General features: G+C 36.0%; 1 protein-coding gene across 3 annotated transcripts in view; it reads left to right on the top strand.

The window, feature by feature from the left end:
* The window catches only part of GSK3B (glycogen synthase kinase 3 beta), a 202,792-nt gene that overhangs the window by 71,476 nt on the left and 107,726 nt on the right, over positions 1-23,590 (top strand). For all 3 annotated transcript variants that reach the window (XM_065943557.1, XM_065943555.1, XM_065943558.1), the window contains exon 2: positions 2,678-2,871. In XM_065943557.1, coding sequence (XP_065799629.1) covers positions 2,678-2,871 — 194 coding nt within the window. The remainder of the gene's footprint in view (positions 1-2,677; positions 2,872-23,590) is intronic.

Below are 23,590 nucleotides of genomic sequence, written 5' to 3'. Positions count from 1 at the left end.
AAATGAAGAAGAAAACTTATAGTAAGGTTTGTGCTTAGAAGTTGTGGTTAAGATGTGTTGTTGTTCAGTCACTAAGTTGTAGCCAGCTCTTTGTGACCCTATAGACTGCAGCACTCCAGACTTCCCTGTCCTACACTGCCTCCCAGAGTTTGCTCAAATTCATGTCCATTGAATCAGTGATGCTGTCTAACTATCTCATCCTCTGCCACCTTCTCCTTTTGCCTTCCATCTTTTCCATCATCAGGGTCTTTTCCAGTGAGTTGGCTCTTATATCAGGTGGCCAAAGTATTGGAGTTTCAGCTTCAGCATCAGTCCTTCAATAAATATGCAGGACTGATTTCCTTTAGGATTGACTGGTTTAATCTTGCTGTTCAGGGGACTCTCAAGAATCTTTTCCAGCACTCCAATTCAAAAGCATCAATTCTTCAGCACCGAGCCTTCTTTATGGTCCAACTTTTCACATCCATACATGACTACTGGAAAAACCATAACTTTGACTAGACAGACCTTTGTCAGCAAAGTGATATCTTTGCCTTTTAATACCTGTCTAGGTTTGTCATAGCTTTTCTTTCAAGGAGCAAGTGTCTTTTAATTTCATGGCTACAGTCACCGTCCGCAGTGATGTTGGAGCCTAAGAAAATAAAGTCTGTCACTGTTTCCATTGTTTCCCCATCTATTTGCCATGAAGTGATGGGACCAGATGCCATGATCTTAGTTTTTTGAATATTGAGTTTTAAGCCAGTTTTCTCACTCTCATATTTCACCCTCATCAATAGGTTCTTTAGTTCCTCTTCATTTTCTGCCATTAGAATTGTATCATTTGCATATCTGAGGTTATTGATATTTCTCCTGGCAATCTTGATTACATCTTGTGATTCATCCAGCCCAGGATTTTGCATGACATTCCCTGTATATAAGTTAAATAAGCAGGGTGACAGTATGCAGCCTTGTACTCCTTTCCCAATTTTCAACTAGTCCCTTGTTCCATGTCTGGTTCTAAAATATTGTTTACAATATGCCACTAACATTTGGATATTAATTTTTCTGGCAGTCTTAGATTGAGTAGGGGAAAGTCAGATTATTTTATTATATCTGATTTTATCTGAATCATATCAGATTTATATCTGATTATATATATATTCAGATTATATCTTATATATTATATCTGATATTATATATATATATTCAGATTATATCTTAATTAGATCTGATTTAAAATCTGATTGGAAAATCAGATTATTATGTATATATATTTTAATGTGAGAGACGAATACATATTTCATCATCTTGTTTTGGTATTTAGGTTTAAATATTGCATTATTTTTCTTTTATGAGGTTAGTATGAATTCAACTAACATCTTAAAATTACTATAATGGAAGAGTAGGAGAGAGAAAAAGAAATGTGCGGTTTTGTCAGTGAGAACTGGTTTTAGATTCGTCACTCCAAATCTTTGTTGTGACGAGACAAAAACCGAGGAGCATACACTCGCCTGACAGATTTGTCAGCAAAGAGAGAAGAAGCACAAGTCATAATTGCTGCTTTGCAAAAATTGTAGTCCCTAGAATCTGTGTGTATTCTGAAATCATTAAAAACAATTTAAAGCTTTTTAAAATCAAGTGCTTGGTAGTATAGAAGGTTTGGAATAGTTTAAGAATTCAGAGAGTAAAGTGATTGTTTAGTCAAGAAGGAGGTGGCTCTTGAACTTGGAAAGAATCTTTGGATTGTTACTGGCGGGAAACGAAGGCAGAAGAGGTAAGGAGATGGCCATGAGTGGGCAGAGACCCCAGTGCTGGTGAGCTAGTTATGAATGAGGCTCAGTTCAGGATGGCTTTGATTTTTCCTATAAGGTTTGTGTCTCTTACCCGCAAATTAACATTCCCCTGTTTCTTTTCCCCATCTGACTTTTCTTGGAAATGTATCACTATTTTCTTAAGAAGAAATAAGACGTGGAGGAGCAAAAACTTAAAGCTTTACCTTCCTAAAGGGAGAGTGGTCTGAAGAGAGACAGAATTAGATGTTTTCAGTTGCACGTGTCTTATTTTCAAGTACAAGAAAGCCTGAGGAAATAATTACGGCCTTTAGAATTGGACAGATAAGGATTCTTTGGTGGGTCCATCATTTGCCTTTTGACTGGACAAATTTACCATTTTTCCTATTATGTTTATATAGGAACAGTGCTATCTACTTTATGGGATTGTTTTTATTAAATGAAGTCATGTATATAAGCTAAGTATGGTGCCTGCTCTATACAGTGAATAAATGGTGGTTAAACTAATTACTTATAATTGAAACAAATAATTGAAATAATTCTGTGATGATAGATATGATAAACTAAGATGAGCATTTAAAAATAATACATAGTATAGAATATTTGGGCTTCCCAGGTGGCGCTTGTGGTAAAAGAACCCACCTGCCAATGCAGGAGACATGAGATGTGGGTTCGATCCCTTGGTTGGGAAGATTCCCTGGAGAAGGGCATGGCAGCCCACTCCATTATTCTTGCCTGGGGAATCCCATGGGCAGAGGAGCCTGGTGGGCTACAGTCCATAGGATCGCAAAGAGTTAGGCACAACTGAAAGAACTTAAAATGCCGCACATGGTTTGCTTGGTATACTTTGGCAGTTTTCTCGGTTGAATTCTTTGCAGTTCTCATTTTCTATCCATTTTTTCTTTTAGGAGACAAAGATGGCAGCAAGGTGACCACAGTGGTGGCAACTCCTGGGCAGGGTCCAGACAGGCCGCAAGAAGTCAGCTATACAGACACTAAAGTGATTGGAAATGGGTCATTTGGTGTGGTGTATCAAGCCAAACTTTGTGATTCAGGAGAACTGGTTGCCATCAAGAAAGTATTGCAGGACAAGAGATTTAAGGTAAGACCTTCAGTAGTTCATGTGTTTTTGTTGTTGTCAATACATGTAAATAATTACTTTTTCAAGTGTTTGCTTTTGTTTCAGATTTCATTTATTGCATAAGTGTTTGTTCAGCTCAACTACTATAGTGACTTTTCCATTGTGTATTATGTTGAGATAAAATTTACTGAAGATTGCAGTATTTTTTTGAACTGTAGCTGTGAGTGATATATGTATTTAAAATGTTGTGAAAGATAGGTTAAAATTTATTAATTCCTTATTTTAAAATGTGACCTTTCTCTGCCTTGGGTCTCATTGGTGTAGGAGACCAGAGAAACATTGCTTGTAGCATATATTTGTTTGTTACAGTTGACTGTGCTTCCTTTCTTGAAAAATTTCCTTCTAGTCTATGATACAACACTGTTGCTTTTTCCCCCCTATAACTGACATTTCTTTCCTGCTATATATTCTTATGTCTCCCTTCCATCTACCCCTAGAAAACTATCCTTCCCACAGTTCATTTTTTTTTCTTACAAGATCCCCTTAGGGTGTCCTGTGTATGGATGATCAGAGGTCATCTCTTTATTATGGTACAGTGGAGAGTCAGGAGACCTGGGCTCTCATGGAGGCTCTGCTATTAATAAGCCATGCAGCTCTGTTCCCTTCCCTACTCTGCCCACCTCTGCAGCATTTTAATGAGAGTCTCCTGTGTTTTAGGAACTGTACTTAACATTAAAGGATAAAAAATTAAGAGGTTATCACTGCTCTGAAATAGCACACATTCTGCTGCCTGTATGCTACAGAATGTTTTGAACATTCTAAAGAGGTTTTTAAAAAACAGTCTAAAGTTTTTGTCTTCAGTTTATTCTCTCCTGAACACTAGTCCCATGTTGCCAAATGCCCAGTCAGTCTCAATATCTGAAAGTACCATTATTTTCAAATTGACAAATCTTATCTAACTCTGACTTAACTGTCAGTCTTGAGGAAATCCTTTCTATTGGTTCTCATTCCTTCTAACGATTTTCTCATTCACTGTCATCAATACTCTTCCGTTCTCTCATACTCATATCCAATCATTACCAAACTTGGTTAATTTCACACTGCCTGCCCCCCCCCCCCCCTTCCTTTTCTCATCACTACTGTTCTAGCCAGACCTTTGTCATTATTTGGCTTTTATCACTAGTAACTCTACATCTGATCTTCTCACTTAAAATCTTGCATTCCAACTTTACATTAATCCCATAGCTCATTCTGGTCATATTGTTTCTACTACACACACATCTTCTATGGTCCCTCATAGTCTAGAAAATAAAGCCTGCCGTTTTAATTGTGCATTCAGGAGCTTCCATAGTCTTGCCTTCTTTCCAAATGCTTAATTTTTACAATCCTTTGTATCACTATATTTGAGGCATATTGGTTTTTATGGTCTCTCTGATTTTATTTCATAAGAACTGGATTTTTTATTACATGTGTCTCCTGATATCCACACACTTAATGTGTTTTCAAATTAATATCCTTCCCAGGTGGTGCTAGTGGTAAAGACCCCGCCTGCCAATGCAGGAGACGTTAAGAGATGAGGGTTCAATCCCTGGGTTGGGAAGATCCTCTGAAGGAGGGCATCGCAACCCACTCGAGCATTCTTGCCTAGAGAATCCCATGGACAGAGGAGCCTGACAGGCTACAGTCCATAGGGTCGCAAAAAGTTGGAGACGACGGAAGCAAATTAGCGCGTGTGTATGATAGCAAATACTTATCAAATCCTTAAAATATGATCAGTAATCTATGAAGTTTTTACATGAGCAGTTTTATAGATTTCCTCTTAGTACTGTGATATTGATACTGTTATTATTTAGATAAGAAAACCTACACACAAAGAGATTATAAATTAACTTGTCCAAAGTCATACAGTTAGCAAGTGGTTAGATGAGCAGGTGTTTGAATCCAAGCAGTCTTACTTCAGAGTGCTTTATTACAGACTATCATTGCTGTATCGAACCAGTACATTCTGTTCAGTAGGTACTTGGCTGAGTTCTTTTTCTTGCTTTTTAAAAAGTTTTAATCTTTTCCTTTATTGTAGTTAAGTTATTCATCTGAAATACAGTTTGGTTCATCTGGTTTTGCTTGTATCCCTTCGTAGAGCTGTATCTCCATTCTCTTTGACTTTTTGAAAAAATTATTTATATTTTCAGTCTATGTAATGTGGTTCTAAAAGTCAGAGATAACAGATGTCATTTCCTCTGTCTTGTTCTCCCTCACTCCCTCTGGATAGCCAATCTCTTTATGTCCTGGTTTACTTTTTCTGGGTTTCTTTTGCTGAAATGAACAGTCAGTGTGTAATCATCCCTTGTTATCCACCGGGGACTGGTTCCAGGACCCGTAGTGGATGCCAAAATTTGCAGGTGCTCAAGTCCCATGTATAAAATGGCATGGTATTTCCATATAACTAAGTCTCCCATATACTTTATGATATAAGCTACTTTAAATAACTTATAATACCTAATACAGTGTTGATGCTATGTGAATAGTTGTAAATAGAATTTAAATGCTATATAAATAGTTGCTGATGTGGCAATTTGAAGTTTTGATGTTTGCAACTTTCTGGAGCTTTTCTCCTCTGAGTATTTTTTATCCCAGCTTGGTTGCATCCCTGGCTGTGGAACCCAGGGACACAGAGGGTAACTGTAATTTTTTTTATTTCTTTCTTACACAAAATGTAATACAGAGAGTTATTCTTTATACTTTGCTTTTCCTGTTAACTATTGTTCCTGAAAGTCATTGCATATCAGATCAGACATTTTTCTCATCTTTTTTAAGAATTTTATGGTATTTCAGCGTTGATTCCAATCACTCTTCTATATATGGATATTGAACTACTTTTCAATATCTAGTAATGTCCCAGGGGGCTGTTATGAAAACGTTTGTGCATAAGTATTTTTTATTAAATGTGTATATTCATGGTAAACTAAGGGAACTAGGTAGGACTGCTGAATCAAAACAGAAACGCATGAAGTTTTGTATGATATTGCTAATAAATTCCTCTGCACAAGAGCTTGTATAGATTTGTATTCTCTCCAGTAATATATGATGCCTATTTATTCACATTGATAACATGAATTGGTTTACTTTTTCAATTTTTGTCAACCTGGTAGGTGAGAAATAATATATTTTTTCATGTGTTCAATGTCCATTTTTTTTAATCATATCTAGATTTTAGTTGTGATTAGAAAGCCTTTTCCTTATAAAGTCTTATAGAGAAAGCCTTTTCCTCAAGTTGAAGAGAAATTCATCTATATTTTCTTGCAGCTGTAAGATTTCCCTTTCTACATTTAGACCCCTGATCCATTTGAAGTTTATTCCTGTGTGTGGAGTTTATTTATAACTATGTATAGTATGATTTATTGATCTAATTTTATCTGTTCTAAAGCATTAATCTTTTGTCTTAATACAGTTTTTTAAGTAGTCTATGTTCCAATGATTTGAGATGCTATTGTTATTATATGCTAAATTTCCATGAGTAATTTGGTCTATTTCTGGACTTTATGTTCTGTTCTGCTGAGTCATTTGCATATTTGTAAGTCAGTACCACATTGTTCTAATTTCATTTTGTAATATGTTTCAGTGTCTGGTAGGGCTAGTCTGCTTTTGTAGCTTTTCTTTTTCATGTTATTCTAGCTATGTTTGGATGTATGTTTTCCCTTATGAATTTTGGTATCATTTTGACTAACTCCTTGAGAAAGCTTGTTTATTTTTAATTGGAATTTCATCAACTTTATAAGTTAAGGAGTTAATCGCCTCTCCCATGATGTGGAATTACCTTATCCAGAAATAGGAGATAGCTTTCCATTTATTCAAGTTTGCTTTTGTAAACTTCCAGGAGTTTTACTTATATAGGTTTTGACATTTCTTGTTAAGCTTATTCTTAAATATTTTAATTGTTTTGTAGCTATTATATAATTTTGTTTTTATTTTTATTTTTTCTCCTAAAAGTGCTGAAAAGTGGCAGGCTATCTTACATGAAGTTCAGTTATTTCCAGTGTATCACCTTTTCTTTGTGAAACTTAAGTATTCTTTGTTCTCCTTGCTAAATGTTAGCTATTAAAAAAATTTTTGATGTATTGACCAATTCATTTCCTTTGATTGTGATAAAATAGGCATTTTTCTGACAACTTAAAATTCTATTCACATTTGTAATTTTTACATCACTGCTACCAAGGATTAAATAATCATGTATTTTGCATTAAATAATGATATGTTTTTTAGGAGAAGTTAGAATAGGGTCTTCGCCTTGCACTTTTTTCTTAAACCAACTTGCTGAACCTGCTGGTGTCAGTGAGAGGCAGTTTGTTTTGGTGAAAAAACAAGAAGAGAAAGAATGATCAGAGATAGGAAGAATACCAAGAGTAACTAATTATCCCTGTACATTAGTCTTAAAAACTATATATATATTTTCAAGTTGTTTCTGGTACAACAAGTTTCAGTGGTGTTTTACCTACAATTTTAATGCCTTTTTCCCTCTGGACACACCATACTAAAATTCAGCTAACCTCAATTGGCCAGTTTGGAAGTGCTCGTGATAGAAAATGCTATTGTGGTGCTAACAGTAAAGTCCAGCTAGGTACCTTATGTAGGATACCTTTGATATTAGAGCAGGAAGAAGATTAATCAATCCCAATAATCGTTGTTGAGGCTGGCTTTTCCAAGTTGAAAATCAGTAAGCTACATTTTAAATTAATTAGCGATCTTAGCTTCATTAACTATTAATTTCAGTTCTCCTTTGAACTAAGCCATAGGTTTCAGGTGTCCTGCTTGGTTTCACTTGTTCTGTCACTAGGATGTGGGAGTAGAGAAGTGAAGTGTCACTCCTGTTCTGTTGTGACTGGAGAGTGATTTGAGCCCTGCTTTTAATATATTCTGTTTTGGAGAGTGAGAAGAAATAAATGTCTGGGCTCAATCCTTAGGGCTGTGATTATTCTCTGTATGATATTTTGGAGACAACATAGGGGAAATAAGACCTTGGCCCACTGTTTGTAGTTTTGTGAGCTTAAGTATATCCATTAACTTTACGAGCTTCAATTTCATCATGTGTAAAATGGAAATACTGTTAACACAGTGGTTCCCCAGTTCAGTGTTTGGTGTAAAGGGACTCAGTAAGCTTCGTGCTTTCTTTTTACTCCAATGTTGTGTGAATCAAATGAAACAATATATTATGAGAACATCCAGTAAATTTTAAACCTCCTTATAATTAAGTTCTATTGGTTTTAATTTTAGATCTGAATTACTACAAATTGCTATTTACTTTGGATTTCTTCCTCTTTGTTTTGCTTCCTCTTTTATTTGGTAGTCTTACTTTGAGACACCTAATTATTTGTACTTATATAGCTGTTTTAAGTCATTGTGGAAAATCTATTTCTTGATAAAATTTATAGACAGCTAAAGAGAAATATTAATCTTTAGTTATGTCATATAGAGCTATGTTCTTTGAGTCATAAAAACTTGTAATTATCAAGTGGAAGGTAAAAATCAAGACTTAACCTCTGTGGAGGAGGGAGGGGAGGACAATAGCATGCTGAGTAGGAAAAGTCTCATACTTCAGTGTAGCTCTAAGAAAGTTACAGAAAAACCAACAGAGAATCATAAGTCCAAGGTTGAACCGTCAGAGGAATCCAGTGTCTCCTGGGAAACGGGCTTCATTAAATATGTCTGCCATGCTGTGCTGAGTCATTGGCAGGGAACAGTTCATGGGAAGGTTGGCTTATCACCAAAGAAGAAAATGGTTTTAAGAGCTCAGCAACTAGGACTACTGGTCAATAAATGTTTCCTGCAGTGGGTTATCCGAGGGAACATTTTCATAGTTAACATGCCAAACTTCCTAAGGATACAGACTGTTTTATGCTACCTCCCCAAGTCATGTAGAATGGCTGGTAAAATGCTATTTTTAACTGTATTAAATTTTCAAAGACTGTACAAAGGTTAATGAGTAAAGATTCTATTTGATTTTGCTTTTACAATTATATATAGTGTTATTACCTCTGTTATTCCAGAGAAAATGGTGGCATATGGTGGCATGATATTTGTGGTCCTGAATGCCTCCTTTCTGCCCTTCAGTGACTTGAATGGCTTGAGAGAAAGAGAAATATATAGGAATGCATTTGACCAAGGAGATGAAAGACCTGTATATTGAAAACTCTCAAGCTATTAATGAAAGAAATTGATGAAGACACAAATAGATGAAAAGATACTATTGGATGAATCATGATTGAATCAATATTATTAAAATGTCCATACTACCCAAAACAATCTACAGATTCACTGTAATTCCTATCAAAATTCCAATGGTATTTTTCAAAGAAATAGAACAAATAGTACTAAAATTTGTATGGAATGACAAAAAATCTCAAATAGTCAAAACAGTCTTGAGAAAGAACGAAGCCAGAGACATAATGCGTCATGATTTCAAACTTTATTAGAGAGCTACAGTAATTAAAGCAGTATGGTACTGACATAAAAGCAGACATGTAGATCAGTGAGACAGAATAAACAGCCCCGAGATAAACTTATGCATTTATGGTCAGTTAATTTACAACAAAGGAGACAAGAATATACAGAGGGGAAGGGACAGCCTTTTCAATAAATGGTGTTGGGAAAACTAGATAGCACATGCAAAAAAATGAAACTCAACAACTGTCTTACATTGTACACAGAAATTAACTCTAGATAGATTAAAGATCTGAATGTAAGACCTGAAAGCATAAAACTCCTAGAAGAAAATATAAATGGTAAATGCTTTGATATAGGTCTTGGTGATGGTTTTTTAAATCTGAAACCAAAAGCACCAGAAGCAAAAATAAACAAGTGGGACTACATCAAACTAAAAAGCTTCTGCACAGCAAAGAAAACCATCTACAAAATGAAAAGGCAACCCATTGAGCGAGATAAAATATTTGCAAATCACATATCTGGTAAGGGGCTAATATCAAAAACCCCAACAATCCAGTTAAAAAATGGGCATAGGACCTGAACATTTTTTTGAGGAAGACATGCAGATGGCCACCAAGTCCTTAAAAAGATGCTCAACATCACAGATCATCAAGGAATGCAAATCAAAACCACAACAAGGGATTTTCCTGGTGGTCCATTGGTTAAGAATATTCCTTGCAGTACAAGGGATGTGGGTTCGATCCCTGGAGACCTGCATTGCAAGATCCCACATCATGAGCAACTGAGCCCATGTGCTGCAACTGCTGAGCTCATGTGCCATAACTAGGGCATCCAGGTGCTACAATGAAAGATCCCGTGTGACTCAACAAAGATCCTGTGTGCTGCATTTAAGACCTGATGCAGCCAAAAAAAACCAGAATGAGGTATCACCTCATACCTGTTAGAATGGCTGTTTTTCATAAGGCTGAAAGTCAGAAGTGTTGGCAAGGATGTGGAGAAAGAGAATCTTTGTGTGCTGTTTGTGGGAATGTAGATTGGTGCAGACACTGTGGAAAACAGTATGGATGTTCCTCAAAATAGTAAAAATAGAACTACCATACGGTAAAGCATCTACCTGCAATGCAGGAGACCCGGGTTCAATCCCTAGGTCGGGAAGATCCCCTGGAGGAGGAAATGGCAACCCACTCTGGTATTCTTGCTTGGGAAATTCCACGGACAGAGGAGACTGGTGGGCTACAATCCATGGGGTTGCAAAGAGTTGGATATGACTGAGCAGCTAACACATAGGATCCATCAATTCTAGTTTGGGGTATTTATCCAAAGAAAATCAAAGTACTAACTCGAAAAGATATATGTACCCCATGGTCCTTGCAGCATTATTTGTAACAGTTAAGATATAGAAACAACCTAAGAATTTATCAGTGGATGAATGGATAAAGAAATTGCGGAGTGAGAGAGTGTGTGTGTGTGTGTGTGTGTGTGTGTGTGTGATGGAACATTATTCAGCTGTAAGAAAAGAAAATCCTGACATCATGGCTATGTGACTAGACCTTGAGGGCATTATGCTAAGTGAAATAAGTCAGACAGAAAAACACAAATGCCACACGGTCTCTCTTATGTATGAAATCCTACCCTCAGCAACAACAAAGAACAAACTTGTAAATACGGAGAACAGATTGATGGTTGCCAGAGGCAGGAGGTGGGAGAAATAGGTGAAGGGGTTGAAAAGGTAAAACAAAAACCTCAATATGAGTCACAGTATGCTTCTAAATTTTCTTATGTTTTAAAAAGTTTTTATTATCTTTAGTGTTTATACCTTTTAAATTCCTGTCTGTGGTAAGTTCCAAGTAAGTGTTTAGCATTAGGAGTTAGATTTGCTTTTTTGACTAGTTTCTCTAAAGCCTTTGCAGTTTTTGCGGATGGTCAGCTGCTTGATTCTTTTTATATGAGCTTTATTGAGATATAATGTCTATAACATGAATTTCACCCTTTATTATTAGAGTATACAATCCATTGGTTTTAATATAATCATAGAGTTGTGTAGCTGTCACTACTGATTCTAGGATATTTTCATCACCTCAGAAAGAAACTCTTTTAATAGTTCTCTGTTCAATTCTTATTAACAGTCTCGTCCCATCCTCCTCTTTACCTAGGCCCTGGCAATCACTAATCTACTTTCTGTCTTCATGGATTTGCCCATTCTGGACATTTCATATAAATGGAATAATAATGTATGACCTTTTTGTTTCTGTCTTCTTTCACTTGGAAAAAATATTCCAAGTTCCTCAATGTTAACCATGTCTCAGTATTTCAGTCCTTTTTGTGACTGAATAATACTACGTTTTGTGGATATACTGCATTTTGTTAATCTGTTCACTAGTTGATGAACATTTGAGTTGTTGTTACATTTTAATTATAATGAATGATGCTGCTCTGAACATTATTTGCATACAAGTTTTTGTGGGTGCTTTTTTTCCCCTCAGTTCTCTTGGGTGTATACTTAGAAGTGTTGTGGGTCCTATGGTGACTCTGTGATTAACATTGTGAGAAAGTGCTAACTTGTTTTCCAGAGCCACTGTACCATTTTATAGTCTATGAGCACTGGATAAACACTGCAGTTTCTCCACATTGTTGCCAGTACTTGTTATTATCCGAGTTTTGATGATATCTGTCTGAGCGTGAACTGTTTCACATTTCCTGTTGGCTAATGAGGTTGAACATCGTTTCATCTTTTCTTTTATTGACCTTTAGTGTGTATTCTTTGAAGAAATTTCTGTTGAATTTCTTTGCCCACTAAAACCTTTAAATTTTCCTTTTTTGACAGGTAACTGTTTGAAGAAGTTTTAGTTTTACAGAGCAATGAATGAAAAGTACAGTGCTCCTACATACACTCTTCTTCTCGTCAGTACCCCCTGCTATTAATGTAGCACGTGTGCATGAATGTAGATATGTTACAATTGAAGCAGTATTGATGTATTAGTAGTAAAGTCCATAGTTTTCATTATTGTTCATTATTTGTGTCTGTGGGCTTTGGCAAATGTATAATGACATGTTCCCATCATTACAGTGTCATGTGGCATAGTTTCAGTGTCTGAAAAATTCCCTGAGCTCCACCTATTCATCCTTCTCTCCTTCACCCCAACCCTTGACAACCATTGATTTAAAAAAAAAAGTTCCCACAGTTTTGTTTATTCTAGAATGTCATATGCTTGGAAGCATACACTGCAGCCTTTTTAGATTGACTTTTTTCACTTAGCAGTGTGCACTTAATGTACTTGCTTAGCTTTTCTTGGCATGATAGCTCATTTCTTTTTCTCTCAGAACAAATACCTCTGTATGCATATACTACATTTTGTTCTTTTATTTGCTTATTGAAGGACATCTTGGCTGCTTCCAGGTTCTTGCAGTTATGAATAAAGTTTCTTCTAGACATTCATGTACAGGTTTTTGTGTGAATATAAGTTTTCAGTTGATTTGGGTAAATATTAAGTAGCACAGTTGCTAGATTGTTGCTAGATTTTATGGTAAGAGTATGGTTCAGTTTTGCGGGAAACTGCCCAACTATTTTCTGATGTGGCTGTGCAGAATAATTTTATATTCCCATTAGCATTGATGAGAGTTCCTGTTGCTCTGCATCCTCACCAGCCTTTGGTGGTGTCAGTGTTTTGAGGTTTGGCCATTCTGAGGGGAGTGCAGTGGAAGTGAAAGTGTTAATCGCTCAGTCTTTCAGATTATTTAAGACCCCATAGGGTGCACCAGGCTCCTCTGTCCATGGAATTCTCTAGCAAGAATACTGGAATGGATTGCCATTCCATTCTCCAGGGGATCTTCCCGACCCAGGGATCAAACCCAGGTCTCTTCTATTGCAGGCAGATTCTTTACCATCTGAACAGTTGCTGTTCAGTCACTTAGTTGTGTCTGACTCTTTGCAACCCCATGGACTGCAGCAAGCCAGGCTTCCCTGTCCTTCACCATCCCCCAGAGTTTGCTCAAACTCATGTCCATTGAGTTGGTGATGCCATCCAACCATCTCATCCTCCGTCATCCCCTTTTCCTCCTGCCTTCAATCTTTCCCAGCATCAGGGTCTTTTCTACTGAGTTGGCTATTCTCATCAGGTGGCCAAAGTGTTGGAGCTTCAGCTTGAGCATCAATCTTTCCAATGAATATTCAGGGTTGATTTTCTTTAGAATTGACTGGTTGGATCTCCTTGTTGTCCAAGGAACTCTCAAGAGTCTTCTCCAACACCTCAGTTCAAAAGCATCAATTTTTCAGTGCTCAGCTTTCTTTATGGTCCAACTCTAACATCCGTACATGACTGTTGGAAAAACCATAGCTTTGACTATACGGATCCTTGTCAGCAAAGTAATTTCTGGCTGAACAGTGAGACCTTAATGTCTAATCTGAGCAGTAATATCTCACTGTTGTTTAAATTTGCAGCTCCCTGATGAAATACCATGTTGAGCATCTCTTACTATGCTTATGTGCCATCAGTATATCTTCTTTGGTGTGGTGTCTTTTCAAGCCTTTTGCCCGTTTCAAATGGTTGACTGTTTTCTTGCTGTTGAGTTTTAAGGGTTCTTTGTATATTTTGTATAAAAATTCTTTATCAGATAAGTGTTTTACAGAGGTTTTCTCCCAGTATGTGACTTGTGTTTTCATTAGTGTCTTAGAGCATAAATATTTAATTTTCATGGACGTCCAATTTTTAACTTTTTTCTTTCATGGATTGTGCTTTTACTGTTGGATCTAAAAAGCTAAGGACACAGTCAAATCCAAGGACACCTAAATTTTCTTCCGTGTTATCTTGTAGTGTTTATAGTTTTTTCTCTTACATTTGAGTCTGTGATCCATTTTGAGTTAATTTTTGAAAAAGTTGTAAGATTTGAATCTAGATTAATTTCTTTGCTTTTCAGTTGTTCCAGCACTATTTGTTAAAAAGACTATCCTTTCTCCTTTGAAGTGCCTTTTTTCTTTTGACAAAGTTCAGTTGGTTATATCTGGTGACTATTTCTGGGTGCTCTGTTCTCTTCCAGTGACCTGTTTGTTTCTTTCTCTAATATCACATTGTCTGTTTTTACTCTAGCTTTACAGTATGTCTTGAAATCAGTTGGTATCAATCTTTTGACTGTTCTTCAATTTTGTGTTGACCAATCCATATCCACAAAATAATTTGCTGGTATTTTTATTGGAATTGCTTTAAATTTATATTTTAAATTTAAAATATCGACATCTCAACAGTATGCAGTCCTCCTCTCCATGTATTAATGCATAAAATATGTTTCCACTTACTTAGATCTTTGATTTCTTTCTTCAGAATTTTATAGTTTTCTCCTATAAATCTTGTATATAGTTTATTTGCTTTGTACCTAAGTATTTTTCTTTTTTTTCCTTTTTGTGTGCTAATGTAAATTGTATTGTGTTTTTCGGTTTCAAATATAAATTGTTCATTGCTGGTATGTAAAAAGGCAGTTGACTTTTGTACCTTAATCTTATATCCTGCAAACCATAGTTGCTTATTAGTTCCAAGATGTTTTTGATGACTTGAGATTTTTTATGTGAACAATCATGTCATCTGTGAACAAAGATAGTTTTACTACTTCTTTCCCAATCTGTATACACTTTATTTTTGAGGGGGGTTGTTTTAATGCATATGAAGTGTTCAATAGGAGTGGTAAGAATCTCAAGTTTTTCTTGTCTTATTGATATCAGCAGGCAAACAGTTTCTCCTCATGAAGTACATAGTTAGCTGTAAAAGTTTTTGTAGATGTTCTTGATCAAGATGAAGATGTTCCCCTCTATTCCTGGTTTGTTAAGAATTTTTTTTTTTAAATCATGAATGGATGTTGAATTTTGTCAAATACATTTTCTATCTCTATAGATATGATCAGATAATTCTTTAGCCAGTTGATGAGATGAATTATATTAATTACTTGTAAATGTTGAACCAGCTTTTCATACCTAGGATAAATCCCACATGGTCTTGGTATATCTTATTTTTATACGTTGCTGGAATCAGTTTGCTGAGATATTGGTTTGTAGTTTTTGTTGTAATACATCTGTCTTAGGTATTAGGGTATTGCTGGTCTCATAGAATGAATGGGACTGTATTCCAATTCTTTTTTCTTTTGTCTTCTAGAAAAGGCTAGAGAACTGATACAATTTCTTTCTTAAGAGATTGGTGAAATTCACCAGTGAACCCATCTAGGTGTGGTGCTTTCTATTTTGGAAGATGATTAATTGTATGTCAGGTTGTTTAATAGATATAAGCCTGTTCAGTTTATTTAGTTCTCCTTGTGTGTGTTCTGGTAGATTGTATTTTTCAATAAATTGGTCCATTTATCTAGGTTATTAAATTTGTAGGTACAGAGTTTATCATAATATCCATTTATTTTTTCTGTTAATATCCATGAGATCTGTGGTGATGGAATCTTTTTGGTTTTGATGCTAGTAATTTCTATCTACTCTCTCCTTTTTTCAGTTAACCTGGCAAGAGGCTTATCAGTTTTATTGATCTTTCGAAGAACTATCTTTTGAGAGTTCTAATTTTTCTCTGATGACTTTTTTTTTCAATTTGGTCTCTGCTTTAGATTTTTTTCTCCTGCTTGCTTTGAATTTAATTTGTTCTTTCTCTGGTTTTCTAAGTTGCAGGCTAAAGATTGATTTTGAATTTTCTTATTTAATATATGCAGTCACTGCTGTAAATTTCCCACTAGGCACTGGCTTCACTGCATCCACAAATTTTGATTTAGCTCAAAATACTTTTAATTTTTTCTTGAGACTTCTTTGACCAATATGTTATTTAAAAGTATGTTGTTTATGCTCCAAATATTTTGCATTTTTTTCTTACTGATTCTAGTCTGATTTCACTGTGGTTTGAGAGCATGTTTTCTGTAATGTCTGTTCTTTTTAATTTGCTAAGGTATGTCTTGTGGCCCAGAATTAGGTCTATCTTGATGAATGTTCTGTATGAGCTTGAGAAAAATATATATTCAGCTGTTGTTGGATGAAATTTCCTGTAAATATGTTAATTAGATCCAATTGATTAATAGTATTTGGTTCAGTTATGTCCTTACTGAGTTTTGACTTGCTGGATCTATTAGTAACTGATAACTAATGAAAGGGTGTCAGAATCTCTAAGTAGTAAATCTGTCTCCTCTTTGTGATTCTGTTAGTTTTTGCCTCTAAAAATTTTGACACTCTGTTGTTAGGTGCACACACATTAAGAATTGTCGTTTTTCATTATGTAATGCCAATTTTTATCTGTCATAATTATTCTTGCTGTGTAGTCTTCTTTGTCCAAAATTAATGTAACTACTTCAGCTTTCTTTTGATTAGTCTTTGTATGGTATATTATTCTCCATCCTTTTACTTTATTTTATTAAAAAAAGTAACATTAAACTTATATACTTAACTATTTTTGATTTTTTTTGCTCTTTTTTCTCCCTTTAGAGTTTTATTGAGTATAAATTGACAAAATTGTATATATTTAAAGTGGTCAATGTGTTATAATCAATTATATGTATAAATTGTGAAATGAGTGCCCTAATAAATTATTAACATATTCATCACCTCACATAATTACCTTTTTTATATGGGTATGGTGAGAACACTTGAGATCTACTCTATTAGCGAATTCCAAGTATACAGTACAGTACTGTTAATAGGTACCATGGTGTACATCAGATCCCAGAACTATGTCATCTCATGACTGAACATAAATACCTTTGATCAATGTCTTTTCATTTCTCCCACACCCCAACCCATTGCAACCATCATTCTACTCTATTTTGTTTGAGTTTAATTTTGATTTCACATACAAGTTAGCTTATGCTTTAATTTTCTTTGACACTTAGAAGTCTTAAAGTTTGATATAGTCACTGTTTTTGCTTTAGTCACTTGAGCTTTTTGGTGTCATTAAAAAAAAAAAATTCTGTTGCTTGCCACAGCATGAATGAGCTTCAAAAAATATTATGCTGAGTGAAATAAACTAGTCACCAAATGTCAAGTATGTTGCCAATGCTAATGCCATGAAGTGTTTCTCCTGTGTTTTCTTCTAGGATATTTGTAGTTTTAGGTCTTATGTTTAGGGCTTTGCTCCATTTTGAGTTAAATTTTTATGTGTGGTGTACGGTAAGGATCCATCTTTGTGTTGTATTTTATGTGTGGTGGGAGGGGCTGCCTGTGAACATCCTATTTTCCCAACACCTTTTGCTTCAGAAGGCATTCTTTTCCCATTGTATAGTCCTGTCACTCTTGTTTAAAGTATTCAAAAGGGGTTATTTCTAATTTCTCTATTCTGTGTTTATGCTAATTTCATGCTGTTTTGATTACTGCTGCTTTGTAGCTTGTTTTCAAATCAGAAAGTGTGAGATTTTGTTCTCCTTTTTCAAGATTGTTTTGGATCTTTGCGGTATTTGGGGAGTATCTATAGATTTTGGGATTTTGTTTTCCTGTTACTGCAAAAAATGCCATATTTGGATTTTGATAAGGATTTGGATTTAACCTATAGATGAAGATGATTTTGGGGTGGAAACAACACTCAGTTGTGGAAGTGTCTTATGTTGAAAGTAAAGTCTGATGCTGTAAAGAACAGTATTACATAGGAACCTGAAATGTTAGGTCCATTAATCAAGGTAAATTGGGCGTGGTCAAGCAGGAGATAGCAAGAGTGAACATCACCATTTTAGGAATTAGTGAACTTGGAAAATTCAGACTTAAATTGAAGAAAGTAGGGCAAACCACTACTCCATTCAGGTATGACCTAAATAAAATGCCTTAATGATTGTACAGTGGAAGTGACAAATAGATTCAAGGAATTGGATCTGATAGAGTGCCTGAAGAACTGTGGACAGAGCTTCCTAACATTGTACAAGAAGCAGTGATCAAACCATCCCCAAGAAGAAGAAATGCAAAAAGGCAAAATGGTTGTCTGAAGAGGCCTTACAAAAAGCTGAGAAAAGAAGAGAAGCGAAAGGCTAAGGAGAAAAGGAACAATATATCCATCTGAATGCAGAATTCCAAAGAACAGCAAGGAGAGATAAGAAAGCCTTTCTCAGTGATCAATGCAAAGAAGTAGAGGAAAACAATAGAATGGGAAAGACTAGAGATTTCTTCAAGAAAGTTAGAGATACTCAGGGAATATTTCATGCAAAGAAGGGCTCGATAAAGGACAGAAATGGTATGGATCTAACAGAAGCAGAAGATACAGGATACAAGATGGCAAGGATACACAGAAGAACTATGCAAAAAAGATCTTCATGACCCAGATAACCACGATGGTGTGATCACTGACCTGGAGCCAGATATCCTGGAGTGGGAAGTCAAGTGGGCGTTAGGAAGCATCAGTATAAACTAAGCTAGTGGAAGTGATGGAATTCCAGTTGAGCTATTTCAAATTCTCAAAGATGATGCTGTTAAAGTGCTCCACTCAATATGCCAGCAAATTTGGAAAACTCAGCAGTGGCCACAGGACTGGAAATGGTCACTTTTCATTCCAATCCCACAGAAAGGGAGTGCCAAAAAATGTTCAAACTACTGCACAATTGCACTCATCTCACACCCTAGCAAGGTAATGCTCAAAATTCTCCAAGCTAGACTTCAACAGTACGTGAATCGAGAACGTCCAGATGTTCAACCTAGATTTAGAAAAGGCGGAGGAACCAGAGATCAAATTGCCAATATCTGTTGGATCATCAAAAAAACAAGGGAATTCCAGAAAAGCATCTACTTCTATTTCATTGACTATGCTAAACATTTTGACTGTGTGTCACAACAAACAGTGGAAAATTCTGAAAGAAATGGGACTTACCAGACCACCTGACCTGCCTCTTGAGAAACCTGTGTGCAGGTCAGGAAGCAACAGTTAGAACTGGACACGGATAATAGCTAGGACATGGAAGCAACCTAGATGCCCATCAGCAGATGAGTGGATAAGGAAGCTGTGGTACATATACACCATGGAATATTACTCAGCCGTTAAAAAGAATTCATTTGAATCAGTTCTAATGAGATGGATGAAACTGGAGCCCATTATACAGAGTGAAGTAAGCCAGAAAGATAAAGAACATTACAGCATACTAACACATATATATGGAATTTAGAAAGATGGTAACAATAACCCTATATGCAAAACAGAAAAAGAGACACAGAAATACAGAACAGACTTTTGAACTCTGTGGGAGAAGGTGAGGGTGGGATGTTTCGAAAGAACAACATGTATATTATCTATGGTGAAACAGATCACCAGCCCAGGTTGGATGCATGAGACAAGTGTCGGGCCTGGTGCACTGGGAGGACCCAGAGGAGTTGGGTGGAGAGGGAGGTGGGAGGGGGGATCGGGATGGGGAATATGTGTAACTATATGGCTGGTTCATGTCAATGTATGACAAAACCCACTGAAATATTGTGAAGTAATTAGCCTCCAATTAATAAAAAAAATAAAAAAATAAAATGAAACATGAATTAAACATTGAATAGTTAGGATGTTTAAAACTATTTAAATAAAATTTTTAAATGTTAAAAAAAAAAAAAAAAGAACTGGACACGGAACAACAGACTGGTTCCAAATAGGAAAAGGAGCACGTCAAGGCTGTATATTGTCACCCTACTTATTTAACTTATATGCAGAGTACATCATGAGAAACACTGGGCTGGAAGAAGCACAAGCTGGAATCAAGATTGCCAGGAGATATATCAATAACCTCAGATATGCAGATGACACCACCCTTATCAGAAAGCAAAAGAACTAAAGAGCCTCTTGATGAAAGTGAAAGAGAGTGAAAAAGTTGGTTTAAAACTCAACATTCAGAAAACTAAGACCATGGCATCTGGTGCCATCAGTTCATGGCAAACAGATGGGGACACAGTGGAAACAGTAAGAGACTTTATTTTCTTGGGCTCCATAATCACTGCAGATGGTGACTGCAGCCAGGAGATGAAAAAGATGCTTGCTGCTTGGAAGAGAAGCTATGACAAACCTAGACACCATTAAAAAGCAGAGACATTACCAACAGTGGGCCCTCTAGTGAAAGCTGTGGTTTTTCCAATAGTCATGTATGGATGTGAGAGTTGGACTTAAAGAAAGCTGAGCACCGACAAATTGATGCTTTTGAATTGTGGTTGGAGAAGACTCTTGAGAGTCCCTTGGACTGCAAGATCAAATCAATCAATCCTAAAGGAAGTCAGTCCTGAATATTCATTGGAAGAACTGACGCTGAAGCTGAACCTCCAATACTTTGGCCACCTGATGCAATGAACTTACTCATTGGAAAAGACCCTGATGCTGGGAAAGACTGAAGGTGGGGGGAGAAGGGGACGACAGAGGATGAGATGGTTGGATGGCATCACTGACTGGATGGGCATGAGTTTGAGCAAGCTCCTGGAGTTGGTGATAGACAGGTAAGCCTGCCGTGCTGCCAGTCCATGGGGTAGCAAGTGTTGAACACGACTGAGTGACTGAACTGAAACTAAAATGGATGAGAGTGGGTGCGTTTAATTAAGATGACCATTATATCTACTACTGTGGGCAAGAATCTCTTAGAAGAAAAGGAGTAGCCCAAATACTATGACTCTTTCATAGTCAGTGAAAGAGCCTGAAATGCAGTTCTTCGGTGTAATTCTCAAAAACAACAGAATAATCTCGTTTCCTTTCCAAGGCAAACCATTCAAGGTCACAGTAATCCAAGTCTGTGCTCCAAGCACTAATACCAAAAAAGACGAAGGCGTAGAAGATCTTCTGATTCATTTTGCTACACACCTGAAACTATCACAACATTGTTAATTAAGTGTACTCCAACATAACATAAAAAGTTTTAAAATTTTGGTAATGGTATATAATCCTTTCAGTGAGTTTTAGAGTTTTGTTTACCAGTATTTTATTGACATTTTTTGCATCAGTAGCTAAAAGTGATGTTGGTCTGATGTTTTCTTGATGTTTCCATGCCTACTGTTATAAAGAAATTAATGAGTTAATTTATTTTTGGCTGTCATGGGTCTCTTGCTGCATGGGCTTTTCTCTGGTCATGGTGAGCAGGGGCTCCTCTCTCGTTGCTGTGGGTGGGCTTCTTACGACAGTGACTTCTCTTGTGGAACCTGAGCTTCAGTAGTAGCAGCACGTGGGCTCAGTAGTGGTTCCCCGGCTTCAGAGCACAGGTTCAGTAGTCGTGGTGCACGGACTTGGTTGCTCTGTGGCATATGGGATCTTCCCAGATCAGTGATCAAACTCGTGTCTCCTGTGTTGGCAGGTAGATTCTTTACCACTGAGCCCCCAGGGAAGCCCTCTGTCTCTACTTTTAATGTATCTCTGTCTTTTAAAATCTGTGAATTTTAAGTGGATTTCTTTCTGATTATATAGATTGGGGGCTTTTTAAAACTTTTTTTTAATTCATGTTTTAAATTTGTGGTATAATTGATTTATAACTAGTTGTGCAACTTAAATATTTTTCTGTTTTTGCTTTTTTTCAGTTCACTTACAGTCTCTGCCTTTCATGTGGTACATTTATGGCACTGATGTTTAAAGAGATTATTAATATAGTTGGGTCATATTTTTGCTATATTTGTTACTGTTTCTATTCATTGAAGTTGTTCTTCGTTTATTCTTTTGTCTTGTTTTTCTTACTCTGTTTTTAACTGGGCTTTTTATACGATTCTTTCTCCTCTCAGCATATTTTTTATACTTTTAAACCTTTTTTCGTGGTTATACTTGAGTCTGCAGTTGTACATTTTACACCTTTTGACATCCATTTTCAGTTAACACCATATTGCTGCACTGATAGTGAAAGTACCTCACGGCACAGTATTCCTAATTACTCCTTTCCATTCCTTATGACATTGCTGTCATTAATATCACTTATCTATAAAATATCATCACTGAATGCATTGTTGCTATTATTTGTTTGAACAAATGGTTACCTGTTAGATCAACTAACAGGTAGAAAGATCAACTGTTTCTCAGACCACCAGCCCAGGTGGGATGCATGAGTCAAGTGCTCGGGCCTGGTGGGCTGGGAAGACCCAGAGGAATCGGGTGGAGAGGGAGGTGGGATGGGGGACCGGGATGGGGAATACGTGTAACTCTATGGCTGATTCATATCAATGTATGACAAAACCCACTGAAAAATTTAAAAAAAAAAAAAAAAGATCAACTGTTTCTAATGCTTTTTCTTTATGCGGACCTGATCTTACCTGTGTAATTTTTCTTTCTGATGAATTTTGTATTTAACCTTTCTTGGATGACATGTCTACTGTTGACACATTCTGTCAATTTTTGTTTTTCTGAGAAAAATATTTACTTCTCCTTTACATTTGAAGAATAATTTTCCTTGTACAAAGCAAAATTATTCTTGTGGTTTTTTTTTCTTTCTTTCAACAATTTAAATATTTTACTTTACTCTTGTTTGCATGACTTTTGAGGAGAAGTTCAATGTGATTTTTATCTTTGTTTGTCAATTGGTAGGTTTTCTTTCCCCTCCTCTGGCTTCTTTCAATATTTCCCCTTTGTCTTTGATCTTTTGCATTTTAAATATGATATATCTAGGTATAGATTTTTTGGTATTCGTCCTCTTTCTGCATCTGTGGTCTAGTGTCTGACATTAATTTTTGAGGAAGTCTCAATTATCGCTTCAAATGCTTTTTTCATTTGTTTTTCCTTCCTGTGTTATTTCTATTATGCATATGCTATACCTTTTGTAATTGTCCTGCATTGTACTTTGATATTCTGTTCTGTCTTTTTCATTCTTTTTTCTCTTTGCATTTCAGTTTTGGGAGTTTCCATTGACATTTCTTCAAGCTCACTGATTCCTTACTTGGTCATGTCCAGTATGTGATGAACTCATCAAAGGCATTGTTAATTTCTGTTACAGTCTTTTTTATTTCTTTTGAATCTTCCTTAGGGTTTCTGAATTTCTCTGTATATGTTACCCACCTGTTCTTGCATATTATCTACTTTTTAAATTAAAGTCCTTAGCATAATAATTATACTTCTTTTAAATTCTTAATCTGATAATTCCCAAATCTCTGTTGTGTTTGGTTCTAATGCCTACTCTGATAATTCCCAAATCTCTGTTGTGTTTGGTTCTAATGCCTACTCTCTATGTAGTCACACTGATTTTTGTCTTTTAGTATTCTTTGTAATGTTATAATGAAAACTGAACATGATATACTGAGTAAAAATCACTTAAGTAAATAGACCTTTAGCATGAGATTTTGTGTTTATCTGGCCAGAGTTAGATTTATTATTGTTGTTTACTATAGCTATAGGTGTCAGAAGTTAAAATTTTTTCTGGTGTCTTTTTATTTTGTCTC

The sequence above is a fragment of the Muntiacus reevesi genome, chromosome 8 (genome assembly GCF_963930625.1).
Source record: "Muntiacus reevesi chromosome 8, mMunRee1.1, whole genome shotgun sequence".
Classification (NCBI taxonomy): domain Eukaryota; kingdom Metazoa; phylum Chordata; class Mammalia; order Artiodactyla; family Cervidae; genus Muntiacus; species Muntiacus reevesi.
The sequence above is the reverse complement of the archived record's forward strand: the minus strand, read 5'-3'. Positions and strand labels throughout refer to the sequence as shown.